This window comes from Pinus tabuliformis, chromosome 2_2 (assembly GCF_031772625.1).
Source record: "Pinus tabuliformis cultivar Carrire ecotype Pingquan chromosome 2_2, CPIR1, whole genome shotgun sequence".
NCBI lineage: Eukaryota > Viridiplantae > Streptophyta > Pinopsida > Pinales > Pinaceae > Pinus > Pinus tabuliformis.
In genome coordinates this window covers 916426279-916452284 of record NC_142300.1, presented here as the reverse complement: position 1 = coordinate 916452284, position 26006 = coordinate 916426279, and the positions used below count along the sequence as shown (strand labels likewise).

At 39.5% G+C, this 26006-nt stretch overlaps 1 protein-coding gene across 1 annotated transcript; it reads right to left on the bottom strand.

The window, feature by feature from the left end:
- Window positions 1–23839: 23839 nt before the first annotated feature.
- Window positions 23840–25726, bottom strand: LOC149196022 (methyltransferase FGSG_00040-like). The gene has a single exon (XM_089408115.1). The coding sequence runs from the start codon at window positions 25724–25726 to the stop codon at window positions 23840–23842; it is 1887 nt and encodes a 628-aa protein (XP_089264241.1).
- Window positions 25727–26006: the final 280 nt, after the last annotated feature.

Below are 26006 nucleotides of genomic sequence, written 5' to 3'. Positions count from 1 at the left end.
TCGGCGTAAATCACATGATATTTTATTTGTCGACGTGTTTCGAACCAACTAGTGTGGTTCATTGTTAGGACAAGTTGAAGAATCAGATCTAGTTTTGCATATTAAATAGTCCCAGCAGAACCTCCAATAGCTTTATTTCATGACCAGGTAATGGCTATATTGACTAATGTCTATATTTAACCGAGAAAACAGTTAGCTGGACTGAAATAGGGGCATGAACTATATTTAATTAATTAAGTTAATTCAATTAATTATTAAATGATAGTTTTATTCTTATTAAAATAAAAGTTAAAGGGACTATTCTATAAACTTATAAATATAAATATATATTAAAAAATAAATTAATTTAAATTAATAGTTAGTTATAAATATTAGAGTAAATAACCATTAGTTATAAAAGTTGTTAAAAATAAATACACCTAGTTAGTTATAGTGTTATAAATATATATTAATTTATAAAAAATAAATTAATTTTAAATTAATAGTTATTTATAAAAGTTATTAAAATATAAATACTCGAAAAAATTTTAGGGGTTAGAAAGAATATTTCAAATATTTAAAGTTAATTAATAGTTTAATTAAGGAGGGAAATACACAAGGACCAAGGGCCTAACAATAAGTTAATTTAAGTTATTAAATAGGAAGTTAGTTATATTATCAATAAATTATTAGTTAGTTATAAATATATAAAAATTATTGTTCATCTAATTATCCTAGAGGTTTGAACATTTCATTAAATTATCGAGATGAATTAACCTAAAAGTTTTAACTATACAAAATTATTATTTATAATATATAATAAATTAATATTTATTCAGGTCATAGTTAGTTATAAAAGATATTAACAATAATCTCAGAATAAGTTAAGAGAAGGAAAGAATAAAAATATTTTAAATATACAGAAATAATTAATTGTATATCCAATTGTTAAATTAACTTATTATTATATAACAATACAAGTAATAATATTAACTATCGACTAAAATTATTAGGATACAGCATAATCAGAACAAACCAGAAAACGAGGGAGCGAGGAAGGGAAGAAAGCGACTAGGAAGAGAGTGCTGTGACCCAGGACCTAGCAACTATTGATCTTCCATCCATCCTCTCTATTGAAATTGCTCGGCCTTTTTTCAATCTCAAGGGTGTCCTAAATTTCCCATGATGGAACTGCGAAACCCTAGCAATAACACTAGCTTCCTCAATACAAACATGATGTTTGGTTTTTTCCGCATGCTCTACTAAAGCAAAAGACTTGGTTCTTCTATGCTTGAGGTCAGCTACCTACTCACTAATCCTTTGATTAATGTTATGATTATGTCATATTTATATTTTTGCAATATATATTGGCTAATAGTACCTATTAAAAAACAATATATGTGATATGATGTTGCTTTCAAATAAATTATTTGTAATATTGTTGTGGCCATTCTTATAATTGTATTTATTTGTAATATATTTTCAAAATGTTATAATTTTTTCATCTTCATCTATATTTTTGAAATATATATTTTCTGATAATATTAACTAAAAAATTAAATATAAATAATCTATTTGATAATACTAACCGAAAAAATTAAATATAAATAACATATTATACTTATCCATTTCAAAAATTAATATACCATTACAAAAATTAATTTTAAAATATATATTTTCTGATAATACTAACTAAAAATTAAATATGGATAATCTATTGTACTTGTGCATTTAAAAAATTAATATACAGTTACAAAAATTAATTTTATTAAATTTGAAGTAAACGTAGAATATTTGAAAATAATAATAAATTATTAAATTGATTAACAACCATCTTAGATATGTAGTTAAGTTGATTTAAGTTTACCATTTATTTTACGGTTAAAGTCATATTTAGTTATATTCGGTAATAAGAATATCATTTTGTCAATTTAATTACGCCGTTAAGCGGGATAACATTGAACCCCTGGTCGGAATAATTTAATACAATTTAGTGTTCTTTACACCAGTATGGGAGTAATGATTTTTTATTTTAAATACGTCAGGACTCGCTGAGTGAACCCTTTTTCTATTATTAACCTATTGCTTATTTACGATGGAGAATCTGGAAAATTATTATTATAAATTAAATAAGTATTAATTCAAACTATTGGTTGATATCTTAAATATTATAGATAAAAATATTTCGTTTTACATTAATTAAAATTAAAAGTATTAATGGTAAATATTGATAATAGTTATTTCAGATTAAGGTAATTAACTAACTTTATGTGTTTAAATGGGGTAATTGTGAAGTTAATACCGGAATAGTTTGATTTGAAAGAAAAAAGTATTAATGGAAAATAATTATTAAAATTTCAATTGTTACATAGAAAGGATTTGGCCAAATATTAATTAGATTAATTAATTAATTTTTCTTTAAATGATAATTGGGTTGTCTTTGATGATTGGTCATAATACTTGTTATTTTTTTACTCGAATTTAATTTTTTGTAAGTGATATGATGATGAGAAATATTATTCTAATAGTTATGTGTCTCCAAAGATTGTTGCATTGACCTTCACTGTCACCTTTCGCCGAGAAAGGTAATTTCCTTGAAAGAAAATCTAATTATTAATAGAATTAAATAAATATTAATTAAAATAATTATTAAAATTTTAAATATTGTATATCAAAATTTTAATGGTGTATTAATTAAATAAAAATATTAGCTAAAAATAATTATTGAAATTCAAATGCCCACATGGCACTTGTAAAGGCATTCCATGGTTAAAAGGTCATGGGGTCAAAACCTTGTGGGCATAACTCTAGCCTTCATGGCTCAAGGCATGTGTGATCTCCATGTCAGAAGTTGTCATGGCTCAAACCATGTGTGATATCCATGTGATTTCGACAACTTAGATGCCCCTAGGTTGTGACCATTCCAGCAAATATCAATGGTTCAAAACCTAGTGGCCAAAAATCTTGCCTTGTTAAGGGTTGATATGGCCCAAACCAAGGGTGTTCCCATATGATACTCAAGCCAAGCTAATAATCTCAAAACTCACCCTACTTAATAAAGAAATATAAAAATGTTAAAATTCGAATATTCATTAAATAAAAAGAACAATTATTTTTTTTCTTTCCTTTTTAAATCATAACAATAATTACATTTAACTTTCCTTCTAAATTTATAAGATCTTTCATTTTACTACAATTTAATGAAATATGATAATCATTTAAATCAAGTTGATATAAGTTTATTGATATATATTGTGTGGGAGTTTAGTGATGTCCTAAGTTTGAGTAATCTCATCACCCATCATTAGGAACTCAAGTAAAGAGTCCCTAATGATAGGTGATGAGACCGCTAGTATGCAGAAACTTAAATCAAGTTGATATAAGTTTAATGATATCTATTGTGTGCGAGTTTAGTAATGTCCTAAGTTTGAGTGGTCTCTGTTGGCTTGTTTGAGCCTGACCCAAGTTCAGAAGAATTATTAGCCAAACAAATCCCGCACTACCGGCCCTTTCGGCAACACTCTGTGGATCGCGGATTGAGGTCTCACCCGAGGTAGCAGGGGAGGGTGTTGGAACCAGGTTTTCGCACACTTGGGTTTCTTGATATGGTCTGGAAGGGTCGTGAACCGATCTGCGGCCTCGTGCCACTTTGCACTGTTGTTAGACTTTCGCTTAAATCCACACCGATGCGCTTTATTATTAATGACTTTATTATAGATCTAATCTACTTCTTAAGGTCTCTATGTAAACATTTTCCAGTAACAACCAATGCGCGCAATCATAAATATGCATAAATCCAGAACATATCAACAGATAAATTCGCGATAAAGCACACAGTGATTTAGGAATTCTTATCTTTATTTATCTCCTTCTCAGTACCACCAGATCCACCCTGCGCACTCAGCTGCAGGGGTCCGCGCACACAGCTGTAGAGCCTCTATGCTCATAGATGCAGAGCCTCTATCTATCTACCAACACCCTCGACTTGGACTTACAGACGCAGAGAGAATATTACCTTCATAAACCCATAACATTAAGATCCAAAACAAAACTGACTTTTAACCTTAGAGCCTTGCTCTATTTATACATTCCCAAGTCCCGTGGACCATGGGCAGGCTGACTCACTTTTTATTTTCTTACATTATTTTCAGGCGGACAAACCTTTGAATTGACTCATTACAACTCGCGCTCCGCATACCTCGTGGAGCCTTTACCATACTATTACCCAAAATTGCGGGCTTTAAGCCCCAAAACCATTATGCAGGGCCTCTGCTACCCAACAGGCCCCCAACACAATCATCGTGATTCGTCCTGAGGCACTAGGATGGTGTGGAAATCTTCGCACGGAGGTCATGCAGCAACTTCTGTGCTTCGCTTACACTCACAACAAAATTTTCCGCCATCTACTATACTCGTTCTACACGAGCCACGGATGCTTGAGTATTAGTTTCAGTTGCTTGTCTGAGTTCTTATAGTACCTGCATGTGTGCAAACTTTCCCTCAATGTTGGTGGAGACCGCGAATGCCTCATGAAGCCAAGGCTGGATGCATTCTTTAATCACTGATTCCTTCTGCCGAGTGGTGTCAACCTGTGTCTTGAGAACCTGGGCCTCCCTCATTTTGGCCAATCGCTGCATCATGGCAACCGTTTTCACAGTCCCCTTGACTTTGTCATAATCCTGCTATAACTCCTGCGCTTCTATCTCTACATGTTGTAGCATTGGATCTTCCTAGAGGGATGTGAGAATAAGGAGGGTCTGATCCAACAATCCCGAGCAATCTTGGACATCACGCTTTATCACTTCTAATCCTGCTTGAATTTCGCCGCAGTGCTGCTCTCGAACTTCTGGGGGTGTGGGTGGCTACGCCTTTAGTCTTAGCTCTGCAATTTGTAAATTTAATTCCCACTCAAATTTCACAGCCTCTTCTTGGGTTGTACGGAATCCTGCAGCCATGTGATGAATCTTTTTAGCTATGGGATGTTCCACTAGCATAGCCAACTCTGGTACTTTGCTGCAGTCCTCCGCCACGACCTGTTCCAATTCTTAGTTACGTGTGACTAAGTCATCGTGCTGTAGACTGACCTACTCCAGATTTGCCTTGTGATCCATAAGGATTTGGAGGGAACGACCTTCCTTGGCACAGATCTCAGCGGTTAGCCCATCTTGCAGTTGGTATATGGCTTCTCTAGGAGGGGCGGCCAAATTCAACCCCCAACTGCACATGTCACCTTCAACTTCAACTAGGACAGCATCTGCGAGAAACAATAAGGTGTTCATTGGGGTGATGCACACCATCTGCTCGACTGTGGATGTGTCGTCTGCTAGGTTTGGTATCATCCTTCCCGGGAACGCACATGTAAGGCCTAAAGATGCGCTCTGAGCTCCCCCAACAGAGTTGTCTACTCTGTCATCAACTCCTCCAATGCACCTTTAGTGACATTACACGTTGGTTCGTCGCTGTCAAGAAACTCTTTCTCCAAAGGCTTTGTTATCTTTGTCTTTTTGCCAGTATGTGGCGACTCCTTGATGCGCGACCTCTTGCCTTGGGTCGATTTGGTGGGAAGGTCCATGCATTCCTATGTCTTTGTTTCCCTCTGCATGTCCTACTCCAAGGACATTTCCTAATCTTCCCTAATCTCTTCAGTGATTACTTCCTAGGTCGCCTCTTGCTGCGAAGCTGCCATCTATTCCTGACGCATCCTTTCCACCATTTTCATGAGTCGCAACTGGATTTCCTTCTTTCGCTACTATGCTGCCATCCTTTCTAATGCAGCCACATCTGGGGCATGCCACTCTGGAGGCCATGGTGCCATTACCTCGTAAATTACATCGTTCGTTACAATGGAAGGAATCTTTACCCATGTTTGTTTTGGATCCTTTCATGCCCAGATGTATAGGTTATGCATGTCTGCTTTGAACTCCACCGTTCTTTGCAAATTATTGTATACTGTTGGGGATAACCGTGGTCTATGAGCGATCCATGTCCAGATATTTGCCTCCATGGATATCCAAAATAACTTGATCTCACGAACCCGCATGGCATCCTTTGTAGCCCAGACCGAGTTATACCACACTACATCAGGCAGGTTCTCCTCAATGTTGTGAAACTGGATACCCTGCGGCAGTTCTCCTGTAACCAAAAGGATCGATAGCAGCAACCATGCATAATGGAAAGTCTTACCTTTCCCTTGTGCTTCCTTACAGTTTGTCAAAAATTCGTCGCATAGAAACTGTGCCCACTTGAACTAAACCCATTTTGCACACTGCTCCACAAGCACAATGACAGGGGCTGGTACTTCATCTGCGTGGCACTTCGTCATGAGTTTACTGGCCAGTAGCTGGGTGGCGGCTGGCACCCCTCGGTCTTTTATGCTTTCTATTACATATCCATGCTTTCGATTTTCCAACTTATATTTAGCCTTCATTGCTTCTGCGAGACCCACTTCGCTACTTGTGCTGGCTATGTCTGTAGGGTCATTCCCTTTAGTAGGTAGATGGGTAGTTCGGTGTACTAAATCGGTCGTGATTAGAATCGGTTCCTCCAACCATAGATACCCCTCATGTACCAGACACAATAACTATCGGATAACAAAAATGGTGATGTTCGCGTGGTGATAATGGGGTATCCACTTCAGATTGAGTAATCCCACCTTCTCCCCACCCCGTAACCACTTTCGCTGCAGTAATTTCTCTTCAACCAATTGGGTGAACTTTTCACTATCCACAAGATCCCAATCTTCGAACTTGATACTCGATACTCGGCCCATCGGTATACCATCAAACATTATCTCATCCAGGAGAAGCGGGGTCTCGAGCGTACTCTTTGTGGCATCCAAGTCTTTCAGTATATTGGCCATCCTGTTCCATGGAGAGATATATGGTGGTAGCGAAGGTATGTGGACAATATCCTCTGCTTCGTCATCCTGTGCTTCAATCTGAGAGATCAAGGCTTGCAAATCTTCCTCATCCTCGTCGATTTCAGTGTTGATTGCTTTGCCCTTTTCTACCTCTGACAACTTACTGAATCTTGGTGATACCCAAACTGGCCCCATAGTTTGCTTGTTTTTCCAGGGTCACGATGTGCGTGGGGACTTTGGAACCTCGGGGGTAGCAATTACTTCTTCCGGCTCCTCCTGGGTTAGATATAGCTCTTCCGTGAACTGTGCTCGGGTTCTAGCCATGGTACTCATGGGAGGCCTGGTAGCTGGGTGTTTGCTATTCTGTACTCGCTCAAATGTCAAATATCCTGGTGTTGTCCAAGGGATTTTATAGGAACGCATGAGTTTGAATGTAACCTTTCCCTCCACTCCTAATTCATTAACGTCTTCTTGGTGGTAGATATTTTTGTATCTATCTCGGAAATCCTACCTTAATGGCCCCCCAACCGCTCCTCTTTGCTGTAACTCGAACTTCTTGTCATGAATAATGACATTAACGGTCACCTCCCACCCTTCCCACATGGCAGCGCAACCCCTTTGGCGTGGTCACGATCTTGTTGACTGATTGGCCTTGCACAGAACCTTCTTTCTGTAGCGACCCCCCACTGACTTGTTTATAGTCCTACGTCTTCTTTAAACTAGTTGGGGCATTGAGACTATGTTGTCCACAGCTAGTCAGGTGGTCACACCCCAGGTGCAAGGTCTCAGCTTCCCTTCTAGCCCAGGCTGCAGGCACCTTTCGAGTACCCTCATATCCATTATCCCTTTGGGCACTGATATATATGGTACATACCTCTGTTGGTGTGGTTTCAACCATGATAGTAGGGTCACAGCTCATTCTAGTACCGAGGTAGGCCTAGCCAAGCGTGGTTCCCTTCTTTGCAGATTCGCGTGGCTTGCTTGTGTGATGCCAATTTTCATTTTGCTGATTCCTTCCTCCAATGTCGCACTTTTCCTTCTCGGCCACGCCCATTCTTCATCAATTCCATGAAGCCTACTGCTTCTGCGCCCCTTCTTGGTTTCCTCTTGTCTTATCATTGATAAGATCACCTTCACCTGCCTCCTTCCGCTAATGGTCTTATAGGCCCATCAAACTCCTCATATCCGCAGATTCCCATTAGGTCGTCTTATTAGGCAGACGTTGTTCATGCTCCCCTTGTTTTCCAACTGGCTTTGTCGCAAACAACTGGCGGAATGAATCACTACAGTGAATTTGGATTTTTGATTCTTAGTTAGTTAGACGTTTTCACAACATACACCTGCACCCTACGCCGCTGATGGATGCTCACCTCGCTTTGTCCTCCAAATCGTACGTGCACCTGCCTTGTACATTCGCACCACTTTCTCCTAGTCTTTTTGTGGGTACTCCACCCTTGTGCAGTTGTTGCACACAGCGGCCCCATTAGTGCACCTGGCTGATTTGGTTCCAAACTTACCATTTCATAATGGTCTACAGGTTCCTCTTCTTTCACTGCATTCACATCTGTTGGAAGTTCTCTTTCTTCTATCGTTACACGATATAATGATCTAACCATCATATTACAATTTAGTGTTATTACCTCATGCAATCAGTTCTGCCATCGCTCAATCTCTTCATCTGAGTTCGACGTGTAGGAATTGTCACGTTCCCATGATATTCTCCTGTCCACTATCAGATTCACCGATCCTGATCTTGTGCTGTGATTTGGTAGATATAGTCCAGTTCATCATCACTGTCCTCATCGCGTACAGGCTCAATGCAACATGCCCCTTTGGCTGGGTCTAGTGGAACCACTACATGGAGGGAATTTTTCTTGAATATCATTTTTCATTTCTTTAGGTTGATGACTCCATTCATATCCATGGTGCAATATATCCCTAATAATGTAGGATACGTGTTACTATCATCCACAATTTCTATTACCTTAAAATCTATTTTTGTGCTTGCACCTTCAATGTCTATTGTGACTCCTTGCAGTCTCCTCATAGCCAAGATCTTCTGTTGGTTTGCCATCCACAATTGAATAGGAGACCATTGTCGTGCAGGCCTTCCCATGCGCTCCCAAGTCTGTTTAGGTAGCACATTCACATCTGACCCCAAATCTAGAACGACCTGATCCATCTCATAGTCACCAATTTAGGCAGTCAACTGCATTTTCTGCCCAGTGCATAAAGCATGCTTGCCTAGTTTCTAGACTATTCGCGGTTCACCTGACCCTGCGCACCTAGTTATCAACTCTTGTAATACCTTAATTGCTTTATGGTCTTGTAGTAGCTTCATGCATGTTTCTAAAAAGGTAGTTCGCATAGAGGGATCCATTTCTGGACTAGTTTGATCCTTGCTACCTGAAGTAGAAGCCTCCGTGAAGCTCTTCTTAGCTTCCATAAATGTTTCCTCACGCATTCCAAATCAAACTCAAGTTGCTTTGTAGAGGCCTTGTGGACCCATGTATCCTCCTCAGGTTGCTTCCCCTTATCTTCTCCTGTAGTTGCACCACTTCTGAGCCCCATGTTTACGTTAGGGTCCTCTTCGCACAGTTCAGCCTTCATCATTTGGACGTTCTGAGTGGGAGTGGCCTGAAGCACCCCTTTTTCACACATCTACGTAATTAGTGTGTGGAAATCTACCACTTCATGATCAAATTGGTAACAATACAGACAACATGTTCTGATCATGTTTGTGCAATCACATGCGTAGTGCCCAGGTCCTCCATAGTTATAGCAGATTAATTGTCCACACCCTCGTTCGGGTCCCATTCCCCCTTGTCCCTGTCCGCGTTCCTAGAATCCACCACGTGCTATTGCTGTAGCTGGATCTTGACCTCGTGCCTTAGTCTGCATCCTGTAAGCATATGTTCGATCCATCAACAACTCATAAAGTTAACAATTTCGTTCGTCATGGCCCATCAATCTACAGAAATTGCAAAATAGTTGCTGGGATAGTTGGATAAGATTTTGCAATAGATGACAGTTGTCCATGGTGTTCTTTCATCCCACCTGACAGATCATGCACCAGAGCGCGGGCACCATGCTTGGCCCCACTTATGCCTCTAATCGCAATGGCAATTGTCCCCCCCGCCAAATAGTTCATGAAAATCGAACAATGATCCTTATCATTGCCCTGACCTTACATTTTATGCACCACACGTCTTTGCGCGCCTCTGGCCGGGGTGTCTTATCTTGTTTCAAACTTTGCATCTTTAAGCATAGGTTTTGTAGTTGCACATGGATTTTTTGAACTCCCACCCTAGATCCTGTATTGGAGTTTCATGCAACCTCATTGTTATCTCTAAAACTTCAGCTTGGGTTGAGATCTTTTGCTATGACAATGTCGTCCTCAGATGTGGCATCAAAGATGCCACAAACCACGCATGGTGTTGCGCATCTATCAGCATCATGTTAGCCTCACGGATTATACTCTTCAATATCTGATCCAGATCCCACGGGGTTTCACCAGGTAGCATCACAATCTCTTGGAACTTGATGATGGACTGTGTCTCTCATTTTGGCTGGCTGAATTCTTTGTTCAATGTATCCTAGATCGTCGCTATTCTCGCACTCGAATGATCACTAGAGTGCTTTATATACCACGTCAACGCGCGATCCTGCAACGCCCTCACAAAAGTATCATTTTTGATGCTATTATTCGTAACACCTTGGGCTTCCCACACTGCCTTTATTATGAACCAGAACTGATCTGGTTCCTCATTTCCTACGCCTCTAAATATAGGTAACTTGATTGCACTCACCATTGCAACCCTCAGTGGTGATGGAGGTGGGGTAGGTGAAGATGAGTTTGATGTAGGTGAAGTAGGTGATGGCATGGACAGCGGCGATATCAGCGGAATGCACTGCTTTATCAATCAGACTGCACTTCTCAGAGAGAAACCTGTGAGTCCTCCTCGCTTTCTTGAGAAAGTGAAATCAGGGGACTATTCTCTAATCCTTCGGTCCCTCGGTAGCCTCTTCCTCTCCATGTTACCCAAAACATCAATGGATGCGCATAACCCATTTTTCACATAACAACATTTTAATCCAATTATTCAACAATTTGATGTACTTACCCCACGGTCCTTAGAGGAAGTGCCTTTCTGCTTCGATATAACTCACAGTTATGTCTATTGTGAATTCAGTGATAAACCCTCCTATTATTCAATCCAACCAGTGATCTACTACCCATGCGATTTTATCTTCAGATTCTACTAGCCTGCGCACCAACTCTAGAGTCCACACAATGGGCTGATCCAGTCTACACCTTCCATGATTATCATCTAGCCTCGCGATCCACTCATACAGCTCTGTCAAGAAGGACACGAAGAAGATCTCATGGATTTCGGTGTATATGTATCGATCCAGCCACCTTTCTTGAGATATTTGCAGATTTCTATTTCCCTGTACCACGAACTCATGAAGCTTCTGACCCAACCAATCTTCAATCTCTTTTTTCATAGGGTTCCAGCGTTCTGACATTAGACAACCCTTAGGAAGATCCCGGTCTCAGAAGCAGAACCATTTGTTGGCTTGTTGGGGCCTGACCTAGGTTCGAAAGAATTATAAGCCAAAAAAATCTTCCGCTACCGGCCACTTTTGGCAACAGTCCACGGAGTGCAAACGGAGGTCTCACCCGAGGTAGCAGGGGAGGGTGCTGGAACCAAGTTTCTGCACCCTTGGGATATCTTGATGTGGTTTGGAGGGGTCGTGAACTAATCTGTGGCCTCGCACCACTCTGCACTGTTGTCAGACTTCCGCATAGATCCACATCGATGCACTTTATTATTAATGATTTTATTATAGATCTAATCTACTTCTTAAGGTCTCTAAGCAAACATTTACGAGTAACAACCAATGCACACAATCATAAATATGCATAAATCCAAAACATAGCAACAGATAGATTCGCGATAAAGCACACAATGATTCATAAATTCTTATCTTTGTTTATCTACTTCTCAGTACCACCAGATCCACCCTACGCACTTAGTTGCAGGGGTCAGCGCACACAGCTATAGACTCTACCGAGCCTCTGCACACACAGTTGCAGAGCCTCTATCTATCTACCAACACCCTCGACTCAGACTTATAGATGCAGAGAGAATATTTCCTTCATAAACCCATAACATTAAGATCCAAAACAAAACTGACTTCTCACCTTAGAGCCTTACTCTATTTATACATTCCCATGGCCCATGGACCATGGGCAGGCTGACTCACTTTCTCTTTTCTTACATTATTTTTGGGCAAACAACCCTTTGACTTGACTCATTACAAATCGCACTCCGTGCACCCCATGGAACCTTTACCATAGATGGTATGGCTTTGAGAGGAAACTTCATGAATTGTATTACATTGTCATGTTATGTTGTTAATGTTATTTATCTACATGAGCACCTTTATTGAGGGAGTGCTTGTGCATTAAGTTGTCATTTTTTTGGCATTGTTTCTTACTACCTATTTATTTTTGTTTTTTGTTTTTTTTCATGCTTTTTTCATTTCATTCAGTCTATTTTTTATTATATATATATCTATATATATATATATATATATATATATATATATATATATATATATATATATATATATATATATATATATATATATATATATATATATATATATATAATACCTTAGTATTTTGAGGGAGGGGGTTAAACATTAGAGATTATTTTATTTTTCGGATGAGAACATGGAGAATATGGTTTACCATATGACCCAGACAATTGCATGATGGGATATGAAGTTTCAACAAGACCCTCAAGCTTTATTGGCACATGAAATCCTTCATGGATAGAGTCCTCAAGAATAATGAAATTGAGTGTAAAAGTCATCTTTGTTGGTAACTATATGCACCTAGTTAGATTAAAAAACATGAAACCTTATAGAGATTTCACTGTTACCTCTAGTAATGAGTTTTTAAACATTTCTAGCTCTCAAGGTTTGAAATTTGATTCTCTAGATCCTCTAGTCATTTTTCTTTGTCTTATAAAAACTACTCACCATTGTCACTGGTAAGACCAACTCGTTTTGCAATATGATGGATTGGCATTAATTAATTTGATTTTAAACCTCTGTTTAAGGGTTGGTTTTAATTTTCATTGTTACTAAAAAAAAGTCAAATTCATATTCACATTTCAAATTATCATAAGTTTAATCTTCTCCAAACATTTATTTACGTTGGACATTCAAAAACAATTAAAAAATAACAATATAACGAGAAGTAAATAAGAATCAATTAAAGTAACAAGTTTGATAAAATGATAAGTGATCACAACTTATACCTTTTATGTTGTCTATCCCAATCAATATTTTCCTGTCATTACCAAAATCCAAGTCATATTCATGCGCCACCAGTGGAGTATTTTAATAAAGCTCCTCAATATAAATGATCCTTTTATGGGAATATTATCTGTGTATAAATTCTCAATATCAAAATTTCTCATATATTTGGCCCGAATGATGTCCTATCAGACCCATTGTCCATTCATGGCCCTCCAGAAAGATTTACTCAAAATTGTGTATCCAAAACTTTTGTGTTCCAGCAACCCCCAACCATCGAATTCCTTTGGAATAGACAAGTCGACCCACCTGCAAAGATGATATTTTGTAGTAGTTCTTGCCCAAGACAAGAGGAAGCTAGTTATGATGGACTTAATCTTTAAGGAAATGGAAAAAAGGATCATGAATAAGTGTGCCCAAAATATAGATATCTGCTACAAAATCACCTGAACAAGAATACATCTTCCACCCAAAGTGAGAAATATGTGTCCATGTGTTCAATTTCCTCTTATATTTGTCAAACATCGATAAGTAGTCTCCAATTCTGTAGCTACTGAGATTTGAGCTTATAACCCAGGTAGGTGAGTCCTTCCTCCAATGGGGTTATCTGAAAACCAAATATGCCTACAATGCTTTCAATGTCCAACCTATCTGCAGATGATAAATAGAGCATAGATTTGTTACCATTTTTAAGGAGCCGAGAGGCCTCTCCATATCTAAGATATATGTAGTGTAATGCAGACAACTGAGACCTAGATATAATGTCAAAGGTTAGTATATCATCAATAAAAAACAAGTGAGTGATGTTGACCTATCTATAGATATTTAAACCCTAAAATAAACCATGAGGCTGTGCCTCTTTGATTCTCAAACTAAGATCATTCATAAAAAGAATAAATACTAAGGGGGAAAGAGAGCACCCCTCTTTAAGACCTCTACCCGCGTAGAAAAAGGTGCAAGGAATACATTGACCAGAACAACAAAAAAAACCTATGTAATACAAGCCATTATCCACTCCACATTATGAGACCGAAGACCAATCTTGTAGAGAATGAGTGTAATATATGACCAATCCACACTGTCATATGCCTTGTGTAGGTTGGTTTTCATCACCACCGCCTCCTTCTTATAGGAATGGATAGAATTGATAGATTCTTGTGTTGATTCAATTGCATCATGAATCTAGTGATCATTTAAAAAACCAAATTGTTCTCGATAGATATGCAAAGATATTACCTTATTGATGCACCTTGCAATCACTTTACAAATAAGCTTGTAGAGAATGTTGCATAGTGAGATAGGTTTGTAGACCTAGAATTTTTTTGGGGAAGAGGACCTCAGGATGAGAGCTAAAAATGTTGAATTTATGGCACCAATAATCTTACCCCGAGTCTTAACATCTTCCAAAATCTCCAGAATATTATGTCCCATCGGATCAAAAAAGTGTATGAAAAACTCCACTATCCATCCATTCGGTCCCAAACTTGTCTTTTCCAAAAGAAATTTCCTCTAGATTAAGCGGGCGATAAAGATCATCATTTGCATTATCGTCAAACATTTTTGGATATAGGTCCAAAGCACATATATGATCCTTGTAATCCACATCCTCTTGGGCTTATCAAACAGTTTGAAAATTTTGACAACATCATCTTGTATCTCAATAGTAGTGTGTTTGGAGTCCCCATCTAAGGATTCAATGTGCCAGATAGTATTAATATGTTTCCTATAATTTGTGAACCTATGAAAAAAATTAGTGTTATGGTCTCCCTCACATAACTATATTTCTTTGCTCTTGAGCCTCTAGGTTGTTCTCTGAATGTTAAGGATCTCACTCTCCCTATCTTCTAGTGATTTTCGATGATCGAGATCCCCCTGAATTGGATTTTTTTGCTCCATGGCTCTGCCAAAACTAGACATGTCACAAGTGATCTTCTGTAATTTCAATATCAACCCTTGTTTTTTAATTTCTTTCTATGTCCTTGTTCAAATTTTTATAATGTTGATATTTTTCATAATGGTCTACATGGCAGATACATCCCACAGGCATTCATCTATGTCCAAGAGGACTTCACCAACACATTATAATATTTATCTTCAAGCCAAACTCCATAGAATTTAAAGGGTAATCCCGGACAGATATTCTCCACCCCCCACTGGAGAATAATGGGCAGATGATCATATATGTATGTATTGTATACACTAGACTTCAAATTACCGAGGCTCTCTATCAGATTTTCTTGTATGAGGACTCAGTCCAGACATTTCCCAACATGTTCTTCACCCACTCTTTGATTATTCGATGTGGGGGAAAGTAGAAAAGGACAAATTTCCACCAAATTATAATCAATAAAAAGATTATATGGATGATTCACAAGTGGATTTGGTCTATTGTTCTTTCCCCAAGACTCTTGCGCCATGAGAGTGATATTCAAATCGCCAACAATGATAAATCCACTGATCTTAATAAGATTTCATTGTTGAATCTGGTATGAGAAAGTTGAAAAATTATGACATGGAGCATATATATTAAGCAGATATATATGACAAGGTGTTCCTATGATATGTCTAGACAAAAGGATGCCTGCAAAAAGACAAGGATGCTAGGTGGTACAAATAACCAAAGAAGGGGATTCAATATGTTGGGAAGTAGGAGGATTCGAGGTCACAACTTCCCGAGGAAGGGAAGAGGTTGAGCAACAAGGAAAATAAACATATTCGAATGTAAATAATCCACAGAGTGTTCATGACAACAACTTGATAGTAAGCATGGTGGCCAAAAAAGAATACAGATAGTCTCGAATAGTGCAAAGTATGACACTTCCTCACCAAAAGTGTGATACCATGCTCATTCACACCCATACAGCCCCACAATTAGCAACATAGAATCACATAGAGATAAACACTTGTTTTGAAATTTCCAAAAAATTTGATGAAAAGTTAAACAATTGATTTTGTCTTCATCTATTTCAATTTAAAAAAAAAAAAATTAAAAAACTATTTATAATGATTAAAATACCAAAAATTATATAAAAATAAATATCAATTTAAATCTATCCTAATTAAAATTTCTCAAAAACTGTCATTTTAAATATTTTAAATTATAAATCTGAAAACAAATCCAAAATAATAATCATTTTCAAAGATTCATTCATTAAAAAAATTTACAAGCATAATTAAAAATTAGTTACATAGAATAAATTTGTGTAAAATATTACACAAAATAACTTTAAAATTTAAATGTATTGAAGTTAATTTATCCCAGAAATCTTACATTATCAAAATCCAAGTATATTGATCTGAAACCAGAATCACTTCGCATTTCCACCCACTCCTCCCATTAACACTCCATTTTAAACACACCCATTAACTCTCTATTTTAAACCTATACTAAGTTGGTAGGGGCATCCCTAACAAGGATATTAATGCTTTGAATATTGTACATGGCCGCACATGCAAACATAACATAATTGGACTTTGTTTTTGCTTTCAGCAATGCAATATAATAGCCATATTAGATGGCCATACACATATCCAGAACACATTTGCACTCCAATCACACTTAATACAATTTCAACGTTTATAAAATACAGAAATGAAATAATATCAATGCCAGAGAAATACAATTTCAATGTTTATGAAACACAGAGATGAAATAATATCAATGCCAGACAATGCTAAAGCGGAAATAATGTGAATGCCATACCACTTTAGAGCCGAACAATCGAAAGACAGCGTTCATATATTCAAAGACAGGACAAGGAGGAAACCACAAAAGAGACTACACTAAGATATCTATCTCACACCCATTATGTTATGACATACCTTTTCTAAATGAAATCTTCCCAACCAACCCAGCAAAAAAAAGGAGCACGAATGATATCAGGCCTATCTAATTGTCTTATACTGTGCGTATCATGAAAATCTAGCTATTCACTTCAAACATTTAAAAAAATAAACTTCTCAAAAATGCCACTCTGCCGTGCATCTTGAAGATCATCAGCAATGACAGTTCTACTGTTACTAAAAGAGATGGCAATCTGAATGCTGTAAGACGAGCGCCTTGAGAACATCTTCACTGTGCCTCCCAAAGACTCTGATGCATGCCTCCCTCGCCTGCTCTGATGATAAACTTTCCTCTCCAAACCAACGCTTCGTTCCTCGTAACTGCTCGGCTACCATAACCAGGGTTCGAATGTCCCCGGGTACAACATTTTGAATGGCCTTAACAACTTTTTCGCGGGAAGGAACGCACTCCTTCAACGTTGTGGGGAAGAAGTCGTCTGACTGTGTTCCTGCAGGATATGCAGAAACAAATGACGTGTTGGGTATTTTTACATGGAGAAAATACCAAAAACCAAGATTTAAACATACAGAGGCAATGCTCTGTTTTACCTTGCTCCAGGATCTTTCTGTGCACAGTAAGACTTAAAAAAAAATTCACTGAGAGACAGAGTATTTCACCACCATTAAAACATTCTATTCATTAAAAACTGATACAAACTTCATCCTCTTTTACTGAGAGGGATTTACCACTGTAAAATCATTTTCATATTCACTGCTGTGAAAAACAACTTACTGCTGTAACAAAAGTTTACATGAGTTTACTGCTGTAAAACAAAATTTACATTGACTTACAAATGCGCTCCACCATTTTCTTTATCCACTTGCAAAACCACACATGGTTTTCCTTCACCTCTGTTTTTCAATGCCTCACAAAATATTACAAAATATATTTTTGCACTGCTGTGCATACATCCTCTGGTTCTTCTTTTCGCTGCTGCGAACACGTTACATTCACCTCCCGTGTGCGATACATTAAAAAAAAAGGCAACACTAAAAAACATATTACATACGATTTTGCATTTTTTAATACATGCCGTAAAAGACATAGACTTGTATTAAAACGTGCCCATACCTTTTCATAAAAAAACTTACGAGCTCTATATAAAAACTTTAATATTCTACCTACCACTATGACATTTCATTAAGACGTATGGCCAACCAAAAGTTTAATCCACGCAATGCATTGATTTGACGTTTGTTGGTATGCAACTTCAATCGATCAACGGTGGAGAACACGGGAGCTGATCCTACGGTGGAGAACGATATCGGAAGCCCTCACATGAGTGAACGATATCTCCTGATGGGTCAAAGTTGCCTACGTCAGGCGAGAGCCACGTGCCAGCACCAAAATGCATCGGAGCAACGAATACGGAAACTGCTTTTCCGGAAAAGCGGTGCGATATGTTTCTGGGCAGTTTTGTGGTTTTGCAGGTGGTTTTGATTGATAGCGTACGACAGCGTTGGAATTAGATTTCAACACTCCCCTTTAATTTCAACAGCTGGGCATTCGGTCATACCGAGACACTTCCTCAAAAATTCAAAGCTCTTCTGATCCAGCGGCTTTGTCAAGATGTCCGCAACCTGTTCTTGAGTCCTGCAGTGTTCTAGGACAATTTCTCCATTGTTCACCAATTCTCTGATGTAGTGAAACCTTGTATCAATGTGCTTCGTTCTCTTGTGAAACACTGAATTCTTTGAAAATGCAATAGCTGAGCTATTGTCACAAAATATCACTGTCGCTTTTGCCTGCTCTTGGCCTAAGCTTCTCAACATTCTTCTCATCCACACTGCTTGACATGCTGCTGCTGTAGCTGCCACATATTCAGCCTCTGCTGTAGACAATGCTACAATGGACTGCTTCTTAGAAGCCCATGAAATGGCTCCTGAACCCATATGAAATACATAACCGGAAGTGCTCTTCCGATCATCTACACTTCCAGCCCAATCGCTATCTGTGTAACCAATTAAATCTGAACTTTCTGAGACACTATATAATATGCCAAACATTTTGGTACCTTTGACATACCTCAAAATTCTCTTTGCTGCCTGCCAATGTGCCTCCTTTGGCCTCTCCATGAACCTGGAAATTAAACTAACAGCATACATTAAATCAGGCCTAGTTGCTGTTAAATACATAAGGCTGCCCACAATGCTTTTATACAAGCTAGGATCAAAATCCTTGCTGCTGTCCTCTCTGCTGAGCTTTAATCCCATCACTGTGGGAGTGATTGCTGCCTTGCATTCTTCCATCTTAAATCTGCTCAAAACTTGATTTACATATCTTGCTTGAGATATAAAAATTCCTTTTTCATTTTGATCTACTTCTATGCCTAAGAAGTATCTCAACAAACCCATGTCAGTCATTTCAAATTCATCCTTCATGACTGATTTAAAATTCTCAATAAGATAAATATCATTTCCAGTGAAAATAACATCATCTACATACAAGACAACAATTAAAAGTTTACCATCCTTTTCCTTGATGTATACTGTGGGTTCTCCTTCACATTTGTCAAATTCATTATCTAATAGATATGAATCTATCCTGCTGTACCATGCTCTTGGCGCTTGCTTCAGCCCATAAAGAGCTTTCTTCAATTTGCACACTTTGTGCTCTTCACCTTTCTTCTCATATCCGAGAGGCTGTTCCACATAGACCTCTTCCATTAACACTCCATTTAGGAATGCTGATTTCACATCCATTTGGTAGACTTTCCATTTGTTTTGTGCTGCTATGGACAACACTGCTCTCACGGTTTCCATTCTTGCAACCGGGGCGAAAGTCTCCTCATAATCTCTTCCATACTGCTGCTTGTACCCTTTGACAACTAGCCTTGCCTTGTGCCTTTCTATCTTGCCTTCAGCATTGCTCTTGGTCTTGTAGACCCATTTCACACCAATGACTTCTTTGCCTTTTGGTAGATCAACCAAATCCCATGTTTTGTTTCTCTCTATGGCATTGATCTCCTCATCCATAGCTTCTATCCATTTCCTATCTTTAATAGCTTCTTCAAAATGAATAGGATCATCAACATGACAAAACAAGGCAAATAAGGAATTCATTCCTTCATCATAAATGTCACTTAGATTTCTAAACTTCTTACCTCTTTCACTTGGTGTGCAAGTGCTTGAAGATGCACTTGAATTTCCTCCTTGTGGTGTGCTTGGAGAAGCACTCTCATTTATCCACAATGGTGTACCTTGCTGTTCTTGTGTTGGTGCTGCTGTTTGGGGATTCATTTCAGCCACTTCCTCTTCATCTTCATCATGAGACAAACAGTTCTTGACATTGACTGTTTTCTCTATGCTTCCATCCCAAGCTTCTTCCTCAATAAATTGAACATCCCTGCTGACAAAGAACTTCTTGGTAGATGGAATGTACAGCCTGTAGGCTTTGGATTCATCACTGTATCCAATGAAGATGCACTTCTCCCCTTTGCTGTCCAACTTCCTCCTTAGCTGATCTGGAATGTGTGCATAAGCCACACACCCAAAAACTCTCATGTGGGTGACTCCTTGCTTTCTCCCACTCCATGCCTCTTCTGGCACTTTGTTCATGACTGCCTTTGTAGGACACCTGTTCAATATATAAACTACACAATGTACAGCTTCAGCCCAATACTCATTTGGCAAATGCTTTGCCTTCAGCATGCTCCTCGCCATATCCATGATGGTCCTGTTCTTCCTTTCAGCAACTCCATTTTGCTGCGGAGTGTACCTTGCTGTGAATTGCTTATGAATTCCATTTTCTCTACAAAATCTTAGGAATTCCTTGGAGATATACTCACCTCCTCTATCAGTTCTCAAAACTTTTATATGCAGCCCGCTTTGGTTCTCCACAAATGCTTTGAAATTTTGGAATTTCTCAAACACTTCACTTTTGTTTTTAAGGAAATATATCCAAGTCTTTCTTGTAAAATCATCAATGAATGTCAAGAAATATAGGTTGCCTGCTAATGATGGAGTTGGCATTGGTCCACACAAATCTGAGTGGATAATCTCTAAGGGTGTCTTTGCCCTTATGCTTTTCCCTGATGGAAAACTTTCTCTGTGTTGTTTTCCCAAAATGCAGCCTTCACATAGGCTGTCCAGTTTCTCTATCAATGGTAATCCCTTTACCATTCCTTTTCTGCTCAATAAGTTTAGACCTCCAAAATTTAGATGCCCGAATCTCAAGTGCCATAACCAGTTCTCATCCTTTGGCACGCTTTGGAAGGCCTCTTGGGTGACTGCTGCCATTTCCTTCTTGTTCTTCAAGTCTGCCCTGATCCGGAGAGGGAACATCCTGTTCCTTGTCATCTTCACTTCAGCAATGCATCTTTTGCTGGGTGGTATGTCCTTGATGGTGCACACATCATTTTCAAAGTAAACATTGTAACCCTTTTGGATAAGCTGTCCAACACTCAATAGGTTACATCTCATTCCGGGGACATAGTAGACATCTGCTATGGTTTTCCTTTCTCCTTGTTTTGTAAATATTTTTACCTCCCCTTTTCCCATAACAGACACTTTACTATCAGTTCCTAGTGTGACCTCTGATTTCAAATTCTGATTTAAGGCTGAAAAGAGGGCTATATTCCCTGTCATATGGTTGCTGCAACCTGAGTCTAAAAACCATATGTCCTCACTATGTGTTTCAGCCATGTTACAAGCTAACAGGACATTTTCTTGACTGCTGTTTTCTCTTGTAACATTTGCATTTTGTCTGCTGTTCTTATCATGGTGTTTCTTTCTACAATCACTAGCATAATGTCCATACTTTTTGCAATAATAGCATTGAACATTAGATTTATCATACCTTTGTCCTTGAGCCTGATACTGATCTCTTTGTTGGCTGCTGCCTTGACCTTGGTTCTGATTTGGATTGCTGCCTCTTCCTTGTGCATTTGATGGGCTGTTCCTTCCACCTCTGTTCTGGCTTCTGCCTCTTCCTCTCTTGTTTCCTCTGCCTTGACCTCTTCCTCTTCCAAAGGACATCTGGGTCTTGAAGGCTTGCTCAAGAGATGAGTTTTCATTCCTACTCAACCTCTGCTCATGTGTTATCAGTGATGCATGTAGCTCATCAACTGAATAGTTTGAGAGATCCTTTGTCTCTTCAATGGTGGTGACTATGGCATCAAACCTTGAGGGTAAGACCCTCAATATTTTCTCCACTATTCTTCTATCTTCAATGGTTTCTCCATGAGTTCTCATTTGTGTGATTACACCAATCACATGAGTGAAGAATGAGTCAATGTTATCTGACTCCTTCATGTTCAAGTTCTCAAAATCCTTTCTCAGCAATTGTAGTTTTGCTGTCTTCACTCTCTCCATGCCTTGATAGGCTGTCTTCAGGGTTTGCCATGCTTCATTTGATGTTTTAGCTGCTGCTATCCTTGGAAATATACTCTGGTCTACTGCTAGATGCAACAATAAAATGGCCTTTGCATCCTTCCTCCTATTGCTCTTCAGCTGATCTCTCTCTCCCTGAGTTAGTGCATTGAACTCATTTTCATCTGCTACTTCTTCAAAACCTTCTTCAACTATTTCCCATAAATCTTGAGAGGCAAACAGGGCTCTCATAGTTATTGACCAGTAGTCATAGTTCTTCCCATTAAACTGTGGGAGCTGGGTGTTAAACAAACCCATACCAGTGCTTGTGCTGGCCATTCCTTGACTGTGTATTTAAAACAAATCACTGCTTCTTCAGCAACAAAAAAACTTTTGAAATACCTGAATCCTTTGATGTCTGAGTCTTCTGTGCGCCTGAGAAGTTTTGCTGCAGCTACAAACCTTCTCCCTTCAGCTTCTTTAACTTCTTTAAAGAGCCTGGTCCAGCTCTGATACCACTGTTGGGTATTTTTACATGGAGAAAATACCAAAAACCAAGATTTAAACATACAGAGGCAATGCTCTGTTTTACCTTGCTCCAGGATCTTTCTGTGCACAGCAAGACTTAAAAAAATTCACTGAGAGACAGAGTATTTCACCACCATTAAAACATTCTATTCATTAAAAACTGATACAAACTTCATCCTCTTTTACTGAGAGGGATTTACCACTGTAAAATCATTTTCATATTCACTGCTGTGAAAAACAACTTACTGCTGTAACAAAAGTTTACATGAGTTTACTGCTGTAAAACAAAATTTACATTGACTTACAAATGCGCTCCACCATTTTCTTTATCCACTTGCAAAACCACACATGGTTTTCCTTCACCTCTGTTTTTCAATGCCTCACAAAATATTACAAAATATATTTTTTCACTGCTGTGCATACATCCTCTGGTTCTTCTTTTCGCTGCTGCGAACACGTTACATTCACCTCCCGTGTGCGATACATTAAAAAAAAAGGCAACACTAAAAAACATATTACATACGATTTTGCATTTTTTAATACATGCCATAAAAGACATAGACTTGTATTAAAACGTGCCCATACCTTTTCATAAAAAAAACTTACAAGCTCTATATAAAAACTTTAATATTCTACCTACCACTATGACATTTCATTAAGACGTATGGCCAACCAAAAGTTTAATCCACGCAATGCATTGATTTGACGTTTGTTGGTATGCAGCTTCAATCGATCAACGGTGGAGAACACGGGAGCTGATCCTACGGTGGAGAACGATATCGGAAGCCCTCACATGAGTGAACGATATCTCCCGATGGGTCAAAGTTGCCTACGTCAGGCGAGAGCCATGTGCCAGCACCAAAACGCATCGGAGCAACGAATACGGAAACTGCTTTTCCGGAAAAGCGGTGCGATATGTTTCTGGGCAGTTTTGTGGTTTTGCAGGCGGTTTTGGTTGATAGCGTACGGCAGCGTTGGAATTAGATTTCAACATGACACGCGAATCCAATTTCTCTCTTCTTCCGTTTTCAACAACGCGGAACTCCTGACAATCTCCTCTGCCTCTACAAAAAGCTTTGCAAATTCTGCGCACGCCCGAAGATCCGCGTCAAAACCCTCTGGAGACCTTGCAACAATGATTTCCTCCAATGCTTTGTCATGCAATTCCTCGAACCGTCCGTTTATAGGCTCCAGGGCTACCTTCAGAGAGAGCTCCAGAATGCATCTCCTACACTTGCACTTGAAACCCCAGCTTTCGCACATGGCTTGGCGCTGCGGCAATGGGACCAGGGTATCAAAATAGGAAATGGTGATCTCCTTTCCTCGTTTGATGGGCTTGCAGGCATGAATAAACATAGCGCTTCCCACTTGCAACCTGGTCGAGTTCGGCAGGCATGAATGGTTGATGAAGGATGGCAGCAGCCAGAGACCGCTAAAATTCTGGCCTCGCTGGACGAGTTTGGCTTCAGAAATTGAAGCATATGTCTGTTCGGCTCCACCAACTGAATTCCGACTTATAATATCGCGTATACGGTTAACATCTACCTGCAATTTTTCTTTTCCCGCTGCAATTTGGCCCTCCGTCTTAAACAGATCAATGGCTGGAACGTCCAGGCCATGACGCGCAGAGTAGTCGTCTAAACTATAAAGCTGCTGGAGCAATCTCTGCGATTTTCTGGCAGCACTAACGACGGCGGCAACAAGATCTTCTTGCGACGGAAGATTAATGTTTCCCCGGTGGTCCACATTAATCCCGGCCGAGTCATTATCATAAGCTACTGCAACGGCGTTGCTTACCAGCAAAAGCTGCCCGGTGGTTATTTCTCGTTTGGCGTAAAGCCCCCGGCCGCGGCCGTCTTTGGTCATCTTGATCTCTACCGGGCCAATAAAATCGGCCACTTCAGGGGGAGAAGATGCGTGTCCCATCAAGTAGTTCGAGATGTCATACTTGCCATTCCGGCTCTGGGAGTACAGAGTCTTGGCTTGGCGAAGCGCGTCTTGTATTTCGAACTGCCCGGGGCTGGCCTCGTTAGCTTTCTCCAAACATTCGCATGCCGCCGCATATTGCTTCAGCCCAACCAGAGCACGGCCTTTCCTATAGAGCGCTTTGATATTGCCGGGATCGATCCCAAGAACCAGGTCAGAATCCTCCAGCGCTAGCTCAAATTCCTTCATCCGAAGCCTTGTCTCCGTCCGCTTGGAATAGGCGTGCAGGAGGCTGGTGTTGATATTATTATTGTCATTGGAGGACCCCTTCTTGAGCTGCAGCAGAGCGGCCTCGATGCATTCCGTATAATATTCAGCCGCTGCGTCCCATTGTCTTTGTCTGAAGCAGCTGTTTCCCTTCTTCCTCAACTCCTCCACATTGACATGCGGCAGGCTCTCCGCCCGCTTCTGCTCCTCCTGAGTCACGAGCATCTCGACGTTGGCAGGGTTGTCCACACGGATGGCGAGGCCACCGTCGCCTGAGCGCTTAAAATAGGGCTCCCTGATGGCCACCTTGGCTCCCCTGGGATAAAGGCTCTGGATGTTCTCCTGCGAATGAGCCGCATTGTATATTCCCAGCCTGACCCCAAGGCCATGACCGTCCTCAAGCATAGTCATGATACCACTTATCCTGAAGGCCTCGGCGCAGATAGTACCGTAGAGCACCCGGCCGCGGTGGACTCGGCCAACCTGCAATTGGGTAAAGGAAATGGGTTTTAGTTTTTCCAGCGAAACCGAAGAACCTCCTCTACTGCTGCCAATGGGGTCTGTGAAGGAGAAGCGTGTTGGAAAAAAGCCTTGTGGTATATTCCCGAGTTGGTGACGAGCTAACTCATGGAGTTGGAGAAGAGCTTGCTTGTCGAACCTCTCAGAAGCTAATATCGTCATTAACTCACACAGTTTCTCCATCCTTCTGCGAACAAAATTAGAAAGTCACCACCGTGTCTTTTACTTCCAGAGCTACAAGTTTTTTCCTCCGCCCAAATGATATTTAAAGGAAAGGAAGAAACGCAAGGAAACCAGAAACCACACAACGACTTCTCAAACCCTCCTCCGCCCAAATGATATTTAAAGGAAACCAGAAACCACACAACGACTTCTCAAACCCTCCGCACGAGTGATGGATTGGGGTTGGGGTTGGAAAAAGGAAGACATGATCGTGATGAAC

What these genes read in the sequence shown, in the direction of transcription:
- LOC149196022 (XM_089408115.1), bottom strand. Translation starts at nt 25,726, where the DNA reads ATGACGATATTAGCTTCTGAGAGGTTCGACAAGCAAGCTCTTCTCCAA.